At 34.7% G+C, this 19,608-nt stretch overlaps 1 protein-coding gene across 1 annotated transcript in view; it reads right to left on the bottom strand.

The window, feature by feature from the left end:
- Positions 1-19,156, bottom strand: part of LOC123522909 (uncharacterized) — a 50,907-nt gene extending 31,751 nt beyond the window's left edge. The window contains exons 1-2 of the mRNA XM_045300420.2: positions 18,869-19,156; positions 6,148-6,211 (exon numbers count right to left, since the gene is read on the bottom strand). Of these exons, the coding sequence (XP_045156355.2) occupies positions 6,148-6,195 (48 nt within the window). The 5' untranslated portion in view covers positions 6,196-6,211; positions 18,869-19,156. The remainder of the gene's footprint in view (positions 1-6,147; positions 6,212-18,868) is intronic.
- Positions 19,157-19,608: the final 452 nt, after the last annotated feature.

The raw sequence follows: 19,608 nt of genomic DNA, 5'->3' as shown, positions 1-19,608 counted from the left end.
GGTATTTCCTATGTGTACCCACCAAACGCGGCTCTTGCAGGAGAAATGGCTTGGCAGCCCCCTATTGTTCGCCAATGGAAAACTATATCGGCTTACTGGATCTGTATTTGTAATACTCTTTCATCGCGTATCAGTAAACGGATTGCAATTTGGACAAATGAAAAGGCTGCTGTGTCATATAAGAATTGCTTCTTTTTTGTGAAAAAAAAGCAAATAACTGGATGTAACCTTGCCAATTGTTCTGATATAAATGTACATGTGTCACAAACCTACATTGTGGTTGGTATTCAGTCATATATGAAGAGTAAATATATTGCTGAATGGCGTGAAACTATCAATAGGACCACGAATGTTATTGGAAAAGGTGGTAACAAGTTTAGAAATTATTGTAAATATAAATCAGAATTTATCACAGAGCACTACTGTAATATCTCACAGGCATCGCTCTGCGACTGCTTACTGTAAAATTCGTTGTGGTGTGGCACCTATAAAAATTAGTAGGTTCGAAAACTTGAGTATAGAAAATAGAACATGTCCATTTTGTCAAGCTATTGGAACGGAAACGTTCAACTGAAAATATTCAATTGCTCTATGTATGATGATTTTAGGATTAAATTGCTTGAGCTTGTTCTAACTTCAATAGTATGCAAGATGTCGATAAGTTAAAACTTGTGTTTTCAAATCATTCACTCTTCAGATTTTGTGCCAAAACCTGTTATGACATTTTAAACAGAAGTTTTATCTATGCAAATAATGTAATTTCTTTTTTAAACTGTTATTTGTACCTTTTGTTTTCTCCTAAGAAGTAAGTGCTAATCAGTTCATCTACGATCTGATCGTGGTGATATCTGATTTTTTAGCCTTTGTTTTAATCTGCGAAATAGTGCTTTATCTATTTTTAAATATCAGTGTTTTTAATCGCTCATTTTAATATCCTTATAATATATGGATTAGCGTCTACGTCTTAGCTTTAGTAATATGCAAATAGTATAATTATATAATGCAATGTTAAGTGTACCAAAACTCTCTTATAACTCATTACATGAGAGGTGATGTACTTGTATATTGCTTTTTGTTTATAACTTTGTATGATATAATGTATGTACATTTATGAGACTCAAATAAAGATTATAATTATGCTTGAAATAAAATTGGCACAAACAATAAATGAAATGTCAGTCTTAAATTGAGTTTGTGATGTGTTTCCATGATGCATTTTTACATGTATTTTTGCTACCAATATTACACTGCATAGATCAGAATGTAGAGAGGCGAAATAAATATAATTGTTTACCTTTGTAACGTGTATTCTAAACTTTATTTGTTTCAGCAAACTTTCACAAATGTTGCAATTTCGTATTTCAAAAAGAGGGAAACGTTTTTTTTGCGTGACCTGGATGAACGTATATACATTACAACATTAGTGCATGTTATACATTTGAGCCGTGCCATGAGAAAACCAACATAGTGGCTTTGCGACCAGCATGGATCCGCGGATGCGCAGGCTGGTCTGGATCCATGCTGGTCGCAAAGCCAATATGTTGGTTTTCTCATGGCACGGCTCATTTGACAAATGAACGCATCCGAGACAATAGCTCTATACGTCACTGAGAAGCATAATGCATAACATATTTATAGAATGTTATATGAAACACCATTTTTCAAAAAGAAACTACAAGCAGGTTATCAAAAATATGAAAAAAAAGAACAACCGCGGTCGTGGCGTTCACTTTTCCTTTCCAGAACCTCTTATATCACATGTGTAAGCCTCAAATAATTTACAACTTCAAGTAAACAATGCGGACTATCAAAATTATGTCTTTAATACAATGTACGCTGCTGACACAACTTAATTTGTCATGACAAAATTTTGTCTGTATTAGGCACATACTTGCAAAGGACCTGGTGGTAATTCATCACCCTATGGAAGATTTTACTAATACTTTCAATCTTTCATACGGATAAGGTGTATCAGGTTCTAACGAGGAAGTTTCGTGACTAATGGATCTTTATGGCTTACTTGAGCGGAAGACATAAACTATTTTCAGCATCTCAGTTACATTTAATACAGTTTTTTCTGGTACAATCTAATAAATCTTAGATCCGTCTTAATTGTCAGACTTTTAGGCATTTTATTATGAAAAATTGTGTGGCGAAGTGGAGGTCGCGTTTTCGCGCTATTAATATCGTGTTTTCGCACTTCCGCCCTCGATCTCCCATCGTGTTTTCGTGTTTTCGCCTCCGCGGTCAGTCGGGCGAAAACACGATATCAATAGCGCGAAAAAGCTATATTTTTCGCATCGTGTTTTTGCGATCTTGTATCGCATTTTCGCCCTACAGACCGCGAAGGCGAAAACACAAAAACACGATGGGAGATCAAGGGCGAAAACGCGAAAACACGATATTTTAAAATCGCACTGTCATCTTTCGGTTGGACATGCATAATCATGGAAGACGAATTAGACTCGCGTATCAGTACAGAATTCCGTTAGGGCCATCGCCTTTGAATGTGTTGATCTTAAACGTAATATTCGATAGTACGATGATGAAAAGCGAAATCACGAAACTACGATAACGAAAATGCGACAACACGATGGTGATATCGCGATACTATGATGAAGAAAACGCGATGAAACGATAGTACAATGATGATAATGCGATATTCTATCGCGTTTTCATCATCGTAATATCGTGATATCGCGTTTTCGTTATCGCAGTATCATGATTTCGCAATGTCATTATCGTACTATCGCGTTATCGTCATCGTACTGTTACGCCATCATCATCGTACTGTCGCATTATCATCAACATACTGTCGTGTTATTACCATTCTCATGTGGCCACTTTGTCTGCCAGTTTTCTATATACTTGAATACCATAGATCTGAGAAATTAGAGACGTGTTTCTCGGAACACTTGGAACACTTTTGTTGCCTGCATTCAAACAGCTGTCATAAAAGGGTCATATCCAAGGTTCACACCTTTGACATAGTGATCTTGACCTTCAGCCAGCATGGTTTGCTTGTGAGTTCGCATACAGCCTTCAGGACGTGAACATATCACCCAAATTTCATGGTAATCCTTCCAAGGGTTTATGAGAAATAGAGCAGACATGAAATCCAAAGGCTTAAACCTTTGACCTTCACTGATGACCTTGACCCTGAGCGCCCGTAGCCGGCGCACAAGCTCTGCACTTTGGTTTAAACCGTATTTATTTCCACAATTATAATTATATTTACTAACACGAGTAGTACATTTAAGTTAATAAAGTTAACATACACCAATCAAAATAGTACAAACAAACAAAGAAAATATTAGTCGAATGGATACGAAAACAAGTTACTTAAATCTGCCATGAATTCTGGTTGAGGTCATGGTTAAGGGAGCTACATCCCAGAACGTAGCCGAGCATGAAGAATTTGGCCTTTTTCTGGATCCGATTTATATATTTCAAATAATGAATTTGATTTTGGTATGTTTTTATTCAGATTTGATTTAAAGACATTGATTGAAGAAGATAATTTTATATGTTGAGGAAGTAAGATCCAGTCGTGTATTGTGTTTGGAAGAAAGAAAGAGCTGTATGAATGTGACTGGCAAAAGGTATTTCTGATGTTTCTTTGGTTAGATCTAGTATTGATATTGTGTTGGTTTTGGGGAATTAGTTAACACAGGTAGGCGGGTGATAAGCCATTGATAATTTTATAGAACAAAACCAGGCGTTGTTGTTTTTTTTTCGTCGTGCCGTCAGAGGTTCCCAACCGAGATCGAATAAGAGTTTCTGGATGTTACAGAGTTTGTGGAAACGGTGGCTATACGAGCAGCCTCGTTTTGGGCGGCCTCGATGTCATTCTTTAGGGCTTCTGTACAATTGTCCCAAACAGCATCAGAATATTCCAAGATTGGACGAATAAATGAAAAGTACATTCGTTCGAGACTATGTCGTTTCAGTAGAAATTTAAGAAATTTCATAATTCGAATTCGTTGCCAAGCTTTTTTTCAAAGTGATAGATATTTGGAGGACCATTTTATATCCGAGGAGATGGATGGACCAACATGTTTGCACTTTGTCTTGGGAAGGGGAACAACCACGTTCATTGATGGAGCAGACATAAAATCAAAGGTTCGAACCTTTAACCTTGACTGGTGACCTTGAGCTGGTAAAATTTAGATGCTTCCTATAAAACGACATGGTGCAGCTTTCGTACTTCATCCACCCCAAAATCTATTCAGCTACTAACCATGTTACTATAATAATACCTACAAATCAAATCATATAATATTCTAAAACGACCAGCAAATAACCTAGAGCAAAATCAATCTCGGGTTATTCTGCAATAAACCACTCACGTGCAATGATGTCATCCGATCCAGGTGCGTAGCACGGTCGTAAAAAGTAGTTACCATTTTTTCTAACACTGTTGATACTAGTATGTCGCGTTAGAATCGAAATAATAAGTTCCCAAGTGTGATTTATCGTAGAATAACGGCCTTCGTGATATATTCTTACGCATAAGAACTCAGAACTATTCTACGATAAACCACTTTTCGGAACTTATTATTTCTTAAATAACTACATATCAAATCTGAACCATTTTTCATGTAATGTTAGTATCTATACTTCAAAAGTTTACTAGTTATCATATCAGCCTGATGTTTTCACAAATAACAGATCATTAATTTTGGTTCAATCTGCCAGTTGGGACCTTTAAAGGTACTACATTTTAGACGCATCTATGAATTTTATATAAAAGATTTATCCATATATAAAACATTTTTCAGGTTTTTAATGTTCAGACCTCATTTATCATTTCGAATATTTAGTTGTATTTTTACCCGGAGCGTTACCAATAAATCAGCTGTCGATCTTCATCAATATCCGCTACCAAATAGTACGACGATGATAATGCGATAGTACGATAGTGATAACGCGACAGTACAATGGTGATAACGCGACAGTACGATGGTGATAATGCGACACTACGATGATGATAACGCAATAGTACGATGATGATTATGCGATAGTACGATAATGAAATTACAAAATCACGATACTACGATAACAAAAACGCGATTTGACGATATTACGATGGTGAAAACGTGACAGTGCGATGAAGAAAACACGACAGTATATCGCATTATCATCATCGTACTATCGTATTATCGCGTTTTCGTTATCGTAGTATCGCGTTATCATCATCGTGGTATCGCGTTATCGTTATCGTAGTTTCGTGATTTCACGTTTTCATCATCGTACTATCGACTATCGCGTTCAGATCAACACATTCAAAGGCGATGACCTAAACGGAATTCCGTAGATACGTGAGTATAATTCGTCTTCCATGTTCACGCATGTCTATCCGGATGGCGAAAGTGAGACATGAAAATACCGTGTTTTTGCGCTACTAATATTGTGTTTTCGTGTTTCGCCTTCGCGGTCAGTAGGGCGAAAACATGATACAAAATCGCAAAAACATGGAACGAAAAATATTATGTTTTCAAGCTATAAATTTCATGTTTTTGCGTTTTTGCCATATTGACCGCGAAGGTGAAAACACGATGGGAGATCGAGGGCGAAAACCCTAAAACACGATATTAGTAGCGCAAAAACGCGATATTTTTTCGCATCGTGTTTTCGCTTTATCGCATCGTGTTTTATATATATCATATTTTGACTTTCGAAATACGGGTATAGCAACAGTGCCTTTGTAATAAATTTACTCACAGATTTCAATTATAAAATGATTTTCGTTTCCGTACGCCGAATCCACGCTTTATTCTACGTTTTCCGGATAAATGACGTTACACCATCACTTCCGGTTTATCAAACATGCAGAACTACCTAAAAGGCGTTTTTTTCAACAAGGAACAACGAATTTATTCTGACAGACTTTCCCGCACGTCGCAGAGTTGGAGAACAAATAATACTAATAGATCTCATGTGATGGGGGAGTTGGGCTTTGCCCGTGGATGGAATTTTGATATACAATCCACATTATTGCCTTATGATCTCCGTTCCATGCTTATGTGACTGTCACACGAATTTCTAGAGAACAACAGAGAGATTTAATAAGGTCAAGTTCAGTAAGGTACAATTTACTTATATATCAATACAAAAGAACACGTGTTACCGTAGAAAGGTACTTACATAAATATAAGCTGGGTTCCTATAACCCTGATCTTCCTTATTTCGCATATGTATCTTCTTTAACCTACAATAGAAACATAAAGCAATTTAACAGGGTACGTGAACATCCAAGTAGAACTTCTACCAGGCAAAAGGTAAACGCTGAACGAATGCTACTATTTAACCTTTAGCATGCTAGGTAAATTGTCGTCTGCTGGAAATGTCGTCTGCTAAAATTGTTAAGTTCATTCAATTTGCTCCAAAATTGGAAGAAATATTGTCAGAGTAGCAAACAGCTTGGAACCTGATCAGACGCCGATTTAATCGGCGTCTGATCTGGTTCCAAGCTGTTTGCAAAGGCTGTTAAATTCGCCTGCAGCAGGCTAAGGGTTAACTGAAGCTGCTTCAAATATTTAGTTAACCGAAACCAGGCCTAAAACCAGACATCGACTCAACTGTATTATTAACTGAAATCAGGCCGAAAACCCAACATCGACTCAACTGTATTATTAACCCCGGACACTTAGGATCAGGTCCCCCACCCCCTCTGCCTTTGCTAACTGTAAGCCAGTATTTTTTAGCATTATAACGCGTACTGGGAGGAGGATAGTCGTGGAGGGGTCCTGATCACAAGTGTCTGTGACCGAAACTAGGACTAAAACCCGACATCGTCTCAACTGTATTTTATTAACCGAAACTAGGACTATAACCAGACATCGACTAAATATAGCAAACAAAAGAACGTTATTAATATTTCTACATCTTATTTTTACTTCATCTAAAACTGATATAATGTTTGATAAAAGCGGTAAAATGGGGAGAAGTGCGAGTTCCGAATGTCATGAAGTCATAACTAAATATGGTTTACTAATCCAACACGAAGTCATATACAATATGAATTTTATTTTCTAGATATGGGTGTAACTCTGTTTCATTATTACCATGTAAAAATGTGATTTAAAATGTGTGTGTGTGTGTTTTTTTAAAGAAATGAAACTCGACAAGATTTAACCAAAACAATTAGATTCAAGATTTTTCATTGCCGTGACTAATCCTCATGTGAGGAAGCCATCCAGCAGGCTTACGGAAGGTCGGGGGTTCTACACAGGTGCCCGCCGATGTTTGAAACAATGTTCGAAGGGGCACCTGGGATCTTCCTCCATCATCAAAAACTGGAAACCTAAAGTAAGCCGTCGTGACTCTAAATCAAATAAAAAATATAGAATGTTCGTAACGTATATCTTCAAATATTGTCGTCACCTGAGTGAGGAGGGTCTAGATTCTATGTAAAAGCTAAGAGCCTTATAATGGTACTTTTGCTTGATCTTACGAGAAAATGGATTAACCCTTACCCTGCTAAATTTCTAAAATGGACTGGTCCATCTATCAATTTGGGCAGTACCATTCATTATTCGAAGGAGTGTTCACTGAAAATTTACTGACTGAATAGCGCTGGTCTCAAAGGCAAAATCACTTGCCGCCAGCAGGCTAAGGGTTAAATACATAATTTCAGGAATATTTCCCAGACTACTTAAGGTGCGACTGGCCACCGTGATGAAACAGTGAATTATCAAACTATGATGCACATCCATCGTGTGCAGCTGTCCTACAAAACACATAAATTCTACTTGTTCATAAAACACTTGATATATATCTGCACTATATCTGTATAAATACCTGCTATTTTCGCACTTATTTGACAATTTAATTTGTTGATAATGCAATTATCAAGTCATATTAACAAATGAGGTAGAGATTTTATGACAACGACATTGTTTGTTTGTTTATTTTTGCAAGCTTATTTATATCTATAGGTTGCCTGATTTCGAAAAACTACTGAAACAGAATCATAAATTCTACTGCAGCGTAACTTACGCAAATACACATGCTGCTGTCTCGTCATCTTGTCATGTTCTGCAATGTTTTTCATCTCTATGTTATATAGATGCTTTGCCAATGACCATTTTAAGGGTTTTAATACAAAAATACTCTTCTCCTACAACCAGTAACCTGTATTTGCGACACCTCCATTAAACTGTTAGTAATATATGTTGTATGATAGTCAAATATCTTAGAATGTTAACTGGTATTGCCCAAAATTAAATTGAATGATGGACCAGTCAGTTTTAGAAATTTAGCAGGTTAATGGATTATCTTAATTATAGATGATACATTATTGACATTTCCTGTTTAATTTATTATGTGAGTTGATAAAATTAATAAAATGCGATGCTTATCATTTGTTCCACGAGTTTGATAAGTAATAAAATCTGTGAAAAGATCATTTGGAAACACAGAACTCAACCCATCAACATAATAGTAGACTCGGTGTGATTGAGTCTGTTCATGAGAAGTAACCTCTCACGCCCCCTAGCGGGCCAAGATTAGCCTGCACGGATTACGGTCGGCACTGTTCGCTATTCAGTTAGTAAATTTTCAGTGAACACCCCTTAAGTAATAAATGGTATTGCCCAAACTGAATGATGGACCAGCCTATTTTAGCCCATTTTAGAAATTTAGCAGTCTAAAAGTTAAATAAAAAGAAAACAGTTTCTACACTAACTGCCGAAGAATACTAGATAAATGTGTGCATTTTGAACTTTTAAAAAAATATTTTATGTCAGTCATTTGTGAACTTTGGAACAAAACTTCAGTGCTTTTTTAAATGAGAATAAAGTTTCTCTTCAGACATATTAATAGTAGAATTATCTGCCTATAAATCAATGTTATATTATCGCTTTAATAAGCTATGTCATTTACACTATGTACAAACAATAAGGTATAAATACAGATCCCTGCTGAACACCAGAAACTTTTTTCTTTGTTGAAATTTAAAGTTATTTTTTTTTTCAAATCATTTGCTTTCTGTTTATAAGGTATGAATTTAAAAACTTTATGGAATTTTCAGAAAAATGTTAACACTTTTTACACTAGTTTATTCCAAAGAATTCCATGTTTTTATGATTCAGCTAAAACCAAAATCTGAAAATGCAATCCCAACAACTTTACCGCTGTCAATAATTTGTAACCAGATACTTGCTTGCTTTGTAAAGTGTAAAATTAAATGAAGTGCAATTCAAAGAACAGCTGTCACTAATAATCTAGGCGTTAACACTGAACCAACTTGTGACAAAATGTTCTTCTATTTCCGGCCTCTCTAAACTTGTCATACAAATGATTTACAATATCATGACATTGTCTAATTTGGAAAAATTGGCATATTATTTCATTTTTGAAGGTATGTTTACCTTCAATAGAGTGAGAAATAATTATCTTAAACCTTTTCATGCTGGATACGATTGATTCTGCCTTTGCGACCAGTGTAGATAATGATCAGCCTGCACATCCATGCAGTCCGATCATGACCTGCACTGTTCGCCATTCAGTCAGTATATTTTTAACAAGCATCCCTTTTAACAGTTAATGGTACTGTCCAAATTGAAAGATGGACAGGTTCATTACAGAAATTTAGCAAGGTAAGGGTAAAACTCGGACCAAAATAAAGGTCTGAAAATAGGACAGAGCAGAAACTTGGGCTATGATAGGTAAGTTCCCTTTCCAATATAGTATATGTGTGTATAACACAAACTCTTAAACTGTGCTTTTACTACAGTTTATGCCATCATTCATCTTCATACCTAGGTGCTGGACACATGTGCACCTGTTTGAGATAAATCTTAATAAATAAGCGTGTCTGCACGTTTAAATAACTTCAAAAACACTTTCAAGATCCATTTATGTGTATGCTGAATTTAATGTCTGTCGTACAGTTCGTGACGTTTCAAAACTGATCAAAACAGTAGATAATCATGAACCGGAAATGGTACGGAAACGAGGAAATAAACTCGATTGTCATTTCGAGGCTGCTGTTAAACTGTATATAAACATTTGTCTTAACGTTACATGGGTTGTTAAGTTCTGACTCGCAAAACATTGTAATAATTAACAAGGTTGACAGTCGTACGTTTTTATTATTTCCTTGAGAAGGTGACAGTCAACAAATGAGCAGCGCCATGTGAAAACCAACATTGTGTGTTTGCGACCAGCATGGATCCAGACCAGCCTGCGCATCCGCGCAGTCTTGTCAGGATCCATGCTGTTCGCTTTCAAAGCTTATTGCAATTAGAGAAGCTGTTAGCGGACATCATTGATCCTGACCAGACTGCGTGGATGTGCAGGCTGGTCTGGATCCATGCTGCTCGCAAACGCACAATGTTGGTGGTTTTCTCATGGCGCGGTTCAAATACGTATTATATCGTTTCCAATAGAGCCACAAAATACAGAGTTCTTTCATTTTTCACTAGACCATGATAACGCATCACAATTTATTGAATTCTTAATATGAATTTTTATAAAATTATCCCCACCTTTTCGTACTTGATTTCTGACATTTTTTTTTTGCTACATTTAAGACAATAACTTTTAATTCTCTGAGAATACAATATATAATTTGGTATAATGACTGATGCGAATGAAATAAACCGAACAGTAAAACTAACAAAATCCTGGCATAACCTTTTTGTTAAATGTTACTAAAAACAATCGATTTCAGATTGAAAATAAAATGTATAGTGACTATATAGTTACTGTGAAACGAACCTTTGTTTTTATTTTTGTTGGGATTGGAAACTAACTGACACAGTTTAGATCATATGGCGATTTTTAGCTGTTGTTGGTGGACGATGACCCCACCCCCCTCCCCCCTCCTATGTGTCTGTCCGGATGTTGCTGAGTATAACAGAAACAGGGTACATTATTATTATTATTAGTATTTATATGATTATAACCTTTTTTCAAACAAGGCTTTTCAGTAATCGGGGTATGAATCGCCTTTAGTAGTGGCTCGTTTATTATGCACCACTTTTCATGCAAACGAGCTTTTCCAAATTTGTTTCCTGGATTTTTCAGTTCAATCTAAAGAAAAGGCTTCTACCCTGAAAGCATTTTTGAATCCTTTAAGCAAACTTTAACAGACCTCAGAATTGTTTGGAACTCCGTGTGACACTTTTGCATGGTTTAATCGAAATCATAGCGGATATCTATCTTTACTCTTAAATATACTCTTGTTTACACTTTTCTTGAACTGACTCACATAAACTTCGGCGTCCACCATGGTAATTATGTTTAGCAAAACAGTCGGATACGTACATCCCTGATCGAAGGTAGGCGGCCCCGAATTTAACAAGGATGAGTATGATTTCAAACTTACTGTATCACGAATTATTTAATTCTGTCACATAAAATATTCTGTAATACGAAATGTAGTAAAGTTGACAGTTTTTTTTTCAAGAACATAATTATTCTGTTGAAATCAAAAACAAAACCTGCAGCGACTGCCCCTACTGACTCTAAAGGGAGATAAGTCGCTTCGGAAATTGCTAATATTATTGGTAATAACTTCCGATTTACCAACATGCATTATTACATTATTTGACAAGGCTTGAAGTCTTTTGCCAAATAATTCTGTTTTGCGGTCTCATCTTGTTAACTTAATACCGTTTCACCGAATAAAATAGAGCAGAATGCATTATCAAGCAAACCGGTAAATCAAATGAAAGCCAACTTTATAATGTACATATTAAACTCTATATAAACGAAACGTTCTTCTTAAGGAGGTAGGTTACCTTCATATTTGTATGTGCGCATGTCCAACCGGAAGCTAACGTGACGATTTACGACGACGTTTACGACAAATTAAATGTGTTTGTATATTCATTCTTCTGAAAACAAATCATGAACCTGTCTCCGATCTGATACTTTATGGTTTAATAATGCAGAAATAATGAATCAATTGCCGCAGAAACGCTTCAAAACAATGTTGCCTCAAAATGACGTCATTGACGTCATGACGTTACGTGTCAGTTACCGCGCAAAATTAATAGACTTATCTTGAAAGTACGTAATTCTGTGCATTTTCTTTATTTTAACTATCTTCAAATAACAAAAATTTGCTGAAATATTTGTTATGAATCTTTTGCTCTGAATAATCATCAATATTTTGCTTCTTTTATGTAGTTATATTGAAACGTTATGCGGATTGTAAGAAAATGGATGATGGTAACCAATGTTATTTGGAATATAGTTGGATGAAAGGTTACTTGTAACGGCCATTTTCAAATAAAAAATCTAGCAGTTTGATTTGTAATTCTTATTTTTCAGGTTCCGTTGATAATTTGTTACTTATATACTGAAACTAAGATCTAAAATTGTTCAAATTTCAGTAGAAAAATGTGGTTCCTTGAATTTAATTGATGTTACCATGGAAACGAAGCCCGTGACCTATGTATCTAAATGTAAAATTCAAAAGCGTTGACACTGGTCTATTTAAGAAACACAGCTTCGGTTTTTTATTTTCATTTCAACAATATCCGTGAGAATAATAGCAGCATGCTGAACGATTTTTCCATGAAAAATGCCAGACGAGGGGTACTGCCGTATGTATTCTAAGCTGTGAAATTTGTTTGAATCAATGCAAATAACAAGAAAATATAACTTACGTTAGAAATAATATGTTTTAAAGCTACATTAACTAGAATGATAATCTTATTCAATAATTATTTATAAGAAATTACGACAAAAAGCAAGATATAAGCTATTTTAAACATCTCTGTTGCCATGGTTACTGTAAACGTTAAGAAAAATAGGGTACCATGTAAAGTGCTTGGTATTTTGCTTATAATATTTCCCAAATATTCTATGTTGGTCATTAACAGAATGACACTTAAGCCGTCGAAAACCCCTATTTTTATACATAGTTGTTTAAAAATGAGAGAAAATGCGTTACCATGGAAACACGAGCCCCGCGACATATACATTTAAAGCTTATATTAGAAAGCGTACGTGCATATTAGTAAAATTATCAATTATGCAGACTTCTACGGATATCAATGAAACTAAAATACACTGAAAAGTGTTAAATATCCGTATTTTCCTTCTTCTTTCAATATGAAATACCTTTAGAGGGTCATGTTCTTCAAACCTGGATAAAAATTGAATTTGAAGGGACAGAGACAAACGAAATTGATATTGTAGCAGGTAAAACTTCATATTACACGAAATACAAACAAACGCTGCGGTTCAACTAATTTGAATTTACCCTTGTAACAAGGTAACCTACCTCCTTAAGTCATATAAATGATATATGTAAAATATAAAGTGTAATAACTATCATAATGATTTAACAGAGTAATAACGAAATCAAACAAAGTCATGACTGATGATTAAAACCACACCCGCTGTCCACAAAAATTTGTTAACAATGCTGAATGGAACTAAAATGAATTGTGGTCGTTTTAATACTGAAATGTTATTAAATTAAAAGGAGAGAAAAACCATACGGTTTAATGTTTGTACTTCCTTTCCGCACAAGTTGAAACAGAAAATAAGAAATATTAATTGTTTAATGAAATTCATAGCAGTAAAAAGAAAATATCTCATCAAATTATATGTTAACTTATTCAAAATAGGGCGAAGAAATCTTAAATTTTCTGTGAGAAAAACATCATGTCACCACTTAGGTTTGAAGGACTTTTGATCATTTACTGTTTGGGGACAGAAACTCAAAGTACATATACGTTAACAATGAACCCATGTGCTTCTGCATTTTTTAAGGTGTTCAAGTCAGTATGTCAAAAAGGAAATTGTCTGCGAAGCTAGATTGACTATCAACATTCCACATTTTACATTTTATCTGAATCATCAATAATAATCAGCTTGGCATTTGCCCCGATGATAGTTTATAATAGCAAATGAAGCTGGCCTTAATTCTGAGAACAAAAATCAAATGTCGGCTTGACCTAGAAAAAAAATGAATTAAATGTTGGCTTGACTTTGAAAACATAAAACGAATATCGAGTTGAGAGTTTAGCTAGCTTGAAGATGCAGCTTGACTTTTGTTAAAGTGTCTAACTGAATGTTCAGATGACGTGGCGTAGTAACTTCACATACATACAGCCAATGCTGATTACGCTGCAGTCATCTTTGGCAATAGGAAAAAGTTACATTTTAGCCGTAACAAAATCAACGCAATGCAACTAGTGCATGGCTACCGGAAACGTTACAATCAAGTCTGAGTTGAATGTTGCACAAATATTGAAACTTATCACTTAAAAAATGTTTTGATAAAAACTCTCATGACACAGACAGCGTAAGCTTAGTTACAACCGTGACTATAACTTTTACGGCAAGGCTGTGATAGCTGATACAGTTACATGGAAAAGTGTAACTGTACCGATTGCTGACATGCGCTGAAGAAACAGATGACGTCGATACACACGTCATTTCTGCAAATCACCGACATTCAGATGTTGGGACGTCGATTATATACTTTTAAAATATTTCCCTTTTTAAAGTAAGTGTTGTGGGGTTGGGGATGGTGTAGGGAATGCGGGGATATGGGACAGATGTTGCGTTGCTGTGACGACATTAGTTCACTTTTATCGCTAGGTTATGACGTCAGTTTGAGCAAGCTACGAGTGGAATATGATATTTTGTTTCAACATTTTCTATCAGACCAGATAAAGCATTAATTCATCATTTTTAAATAACACAAAAACACAGCTCTTCTTTTTTTTGCGTTTTCATTTAGAGAAAAAATAATTCATCATTAATAGTTAAAAATAAAGCAAAACACATGTACTTATTCTGCTTCAACGTTTACTATCTCTACAGAGTGAAAACAGTTAACTAATTCATCATTTATTGTTAAAGTGTAACACAAAACACAGATCTTTAATTATTGATGTCACTCATACAAAATGTCAAGGGTAATATAACAAATATCAACTGTCACAGAGCTTCATTCACTATTCTAAAGCTATCGACCCACAGCTGAAATAAAACATTTCGATATCTTATTTAATAAACGGGCTAACATATTTATTTTATTTATTTATGTCTCATTCATTTACAAACATATAAAATTACATGCAGACTAAAACAATTGTAAATCACCGTTCTAAATAGAACTATAAGAGACAATATACATACTTATATTTAAAAACATACCATAAGTTATACAAATTTATATTAAAATTAAAATACAAAATCATGTGTACTATATTCAATATCATTTATGAATAAAATCCCTCTGGTATGGCACTACATAAAAGTTGACAATGACCAAGTGACTACATGAATACATCTATGGATGTTGAATGAGTACACGAATGCACGAATGTTGAATAACTGACCTAGTGATTACATAAATGTACGGATGTTGAGGTAAGTAACCGAGTGGGTACATAAATACATGTGAAGATGATGAGTAGATGACCAAATGAGTACATGAGTGTACGGATGTTGAGTGAGTACATGAATGCACAAATGCTGAGTAACTGATCAAGTGAGTACATGAAAGTACGGATGTTGAGTGAGTACATGAATGCACATATGCTGAGTAACTGACCAAGTGAGTACATAAATGTACGGATGTTTAGGTAGGTGACCGAGTTGGTACATGAGTACATGTACAGATGTTGAGTAGGTGACCGAGTGAGTACATGAGTGTGTGGATGTTGAGTGAATGCCCGAGTGGGTACATGAATATATGTACGGATGTTGAGTAAGTGTGTGTGTGTATGTGTTCGGGTTTAACGTCTTTTTCAACAATTTTAAGAGACTAAGAGAGTACACGAGTACACGTACGGATGTTAAGTGACCGAGTGAGTACACGAGTGTACCGATGTAGAGTAAATGACCGACTAAGTATATAATACCTGTATAAATGTTGAGTAAGTGACCGTATGATAACATTTTATATTTATTCATTTCTACAGTATCATCTATGCAAATAACTTCTAATAGAATATAGCACTGTGCATATCCATTCTTAAGATAGAACTATAAGATACAATAAAAGGTCATTGGTGTCATTCCTTTCTAGTACACTATAATTTATTTTGTTAAAGTGGAATTATACGCACTTTTCAAGTAAAAATACAGCAGAAATAGATATGTGTGTAAAAAGGGTGGAGGGAATTATAGCTTTTAACCCAGTATACCAAATTCTTCCAGTTACCAGTACGAAATAATAACTTTCCAAATATGACTTTTCTTATTTTGACTGGGGCAGTCTTTTTAAGAAAAGTCAAACTGCATGCAGGAGTTGCTTCCCTTCAACTTTAGAAATCTCTACTTATAGGTAGGGGAGATCACTGCGTACAAGACTGAAGAAATGAACTATTTTTTGTAAGTCCGATTTCTTCATTTCTAAAGCATCACTTTCAAATTCTTATGCGGCATTATTGTTAACTTAACACATTTAAATGCATAGCAACCAAAAACTTGCTTTTATATATAACATTCACCAAAAACACACTATGTGCTGTAAGATGCGCATAATACCACTTTAAGTACAATGTATTTAAATACTGACACTTAAAGTGGCATTATGCGCATCTTACAGCACATAGTGTGTTTTTGGGTGAATATATTAAAAAAGCAAATTTTCGGTTGTTGTGCATTTTAATGTGTAAAATTAACAATAATGCTTCATAAGTGTTTGAAAGTGATGCTTTAGAAATAAAGAAATCAGACATATAAAATAATAGTTCATTTCTTCAGTCTTGTACGCAGTGATCTCCCTTACCTATAAGTAGAGATTTTTGAAGTTGAAGGGAAGCAACTCCTGCATGCAGTTTGACTTTTCTAAAAAAGACTGCCCCGGTCAAAATAAGAAAAGTCATATTTAGAAAGTTATAATTTTGTAATGGTGACAGGAAGAGTTTGGTATGCTGGGTTAAAAGCCATAATTTCCTCCACCTTTTTTACACACATCTCTATTTCTGCTGTATTTTTACTTGAAAAATGCGTATAATTCCACTTTAAGAAACATAATAACAATGTTAATCTTACAGAGAGTAATTGCTACATATTCTGAAGAAAACAGCAAATACTGTCTGTTAAAAACTAGTTAAAGTGGTATTATGCGCATCTTACAGCACATAGTGTGTTTTTGGTGAATGTTATATATAAAAGCAAGTTTTTGGTTGCTATGCATTTAAATGTGTTAAGTTAACAATAATGCCGCATAAGAATTTGAAAGTGATGCTTTAGAAATGAAGAAATCGGACTTACAAAAAATAGTTCATTTCTTCAGTCTTGTACGCAGTGATCTCCCCTACCTATAAGTAGAGATTTCTAAAGTTGAAGGGAAGCAACTCCTGCATGCAGTTTGACTTTTCTTAAAAAGACTGCCCCAGTCAAAATAAGAAAAGTCATATTTGGAAAGTTATTATTTCGTACTGGTAACTGGAAGAATTTGGTATACTGGGTTAAAAGCTATAATTCCCTCCACCCTTTTTACACACATATCTATTTCTGCTGTATTTTTACTTGAAAAATGCGTATAATTCCACTTTAAAACAGGGAGTGTAAGACCTGATCATGAAAATCTAAGCAAAGGCTGTTATAATTATTGAATATATAGTTTAAAATACTTATAATCTCATATCAGATATGAGAGGAACTGATTAAAATTGTTTTTGTGCATTTACCTAAGATATTTTCTAACCTGTAAAAAATATTATATTACATAAAATACACAAGACATTATTTATATATAAATTCGTTCCTTCTTCTCAGAATAAAAAAGCAGGTTTTGGCCGTAAAATATGTCATTTCTCTAACATAATACGAAAGTAAAATTAATATTTAATTGTTATGTAAAAGGGACATGCAAAATGTGTCTTTGCGCTTTATTAACAATGGTCACAACGTGTATACGAACTCGTAAAAATCGATGATGATACAAGTATATAATGAAGTGTTAATGGCTCAAAGAGTTTTATAAAAATGCCATTTTAACTACTGCATTTTTAGAGGCTGAGGTAAATTTAATCCCCCCCCCCCCTCACCAATGCCATCAAGAACCTTTACATTAATGTATTTAACATTTTAAATATGCAATATGCATTAATGCAAAAGCCTGTCTGTTTCCGTATGCGTCAACATTTAAAGTCTGAAATTCCGATTTAATCAAAGACGTGTAAAAAACCAATTTTCTATTTCTTTATTTATAGCAAATTATACTGATGAAATTTTGCAGAACTGTCTGTAAAGGCTGAGTGCACATGCATGAGAAGTTCCATTACAATCTGTATCAAGTTATAAATGACAGAGCAAAAAGAATTTTTATCAGTCTAAATATTGCCTTCTAAAAGTTGATGAATATTGCCTCTGGTCTTGCAGCCGAAGTGGTTATGATTTATAAAAAGAGTCTTTGGCGTAAATTAGACGCACAATGAGAAAACCAACATAGTGCATTTCCGGCCAGCATGGATCCAGACCAGCCTGCACATCCGCGCAGTCTGGTCCGGATCCATGCTGGTCGCAAATGCACTATGTTGGTTTCCCCATGGTGCGACTCAAATGAGAATAACATTAAAAGACACAAGTCCCCGGATTTTTTGTCATTAGTATTCGAACTAAAAAAAGTTTTCCAACTTGTCTTTTTTTGCAGTTTTTATTTATGAAAAAAAGGAAAAAAACTAGAAGAGTCTGTAAATTATCGAAATAGAATATATTTATTATCTACTGAATTAGAATAACTATGTTTATTTCATTCGTTACGCAGAAAAAATGTGACAGAATATAAACAATTAGAATTATGCTTGATAAAAAACAGCTTCAATTATATTGACGAATTACTTGAATCATTTTATGGATAAAGGTATTTAAAACGATCAAACTTATTTTTATTGAGTGAAGGCTTGTCTTTTAAAACTGTTTTAAGACAACTTACCTGACAAAAATCAAAAGTCAACTCCGTCCCTCATTATTTTATGAAAAGAAAATCCTCTTAAGTGATACACATATTTCTCTCTTGCTTTTTTTTTACATTATCATCCAAAAATTAAAATCATATCAGAAAAAAGGTCTAAAATTCATTCTGTCTGATCGCGAAAACCGTGCTAAGGAAGTTATATCACTGTCTAAAATCCAGAATTAAAACACATTCATTTTAATACGAAAATGAGTTGGCGAAACTTGTCTTACAGTGGCGTATATATTATGCATAAACTGTATTGTTTAAGTTGTATAGCAGGTGAATTGAGGCGTATAATATGTTGGTCCTTTATCTTTTTAGTGTCATCTTGCCAGCGGCATTTCTAAACTGTGAGGCATTTTTTAATACGACACATGGTGTGCGACTGTAATATACCTTTGTTTCTATATCTGTGTGGTAATCTTTGACTGTTCCGTACATATTTATACGCTGTTAGTTATTGGGTTTGTTAGTGGCCCTACACGTCAGGGGTAAGTATGATAATTATGGAGAAGGGGTAGGGGAGGGGCGAGGTTTGTTAGTGAACCTCAACTGTAATATGTGGGTCAGAATGATAAACTGGCGAGAGGCTGGGGTAGATGTGTGTGTGTGTGTGTGTGAAGGGCTTTATCGTACTGACCCAATATATTTCTTTTAATTTAATCAGTCACAAAACAACATTTGAGTATTTTAGAAAAATGCTGACTTTTTAAATA

The sequence above is a fragment of the Mercenaria mercenaria genome, chromosome 8 (genome assembly GCF_021730395.1).
Source record: "Mercenaria mercenaria strain notata chromosome 8, MADL_Memer_1, whole genome shotgun sequence".
Taxonomy (NCBI): domain Eukaryota; kingdom Metazoa; phylum Mollusca; class Bivalvia; order Venerida; family Veneridae; genus Mercenaria; species Mercenaria mercenaria.
Note: the sequence above shows the minus strand (reverse complement) of the source record. Positions and strands in the feature narration are given on the sequence as shown.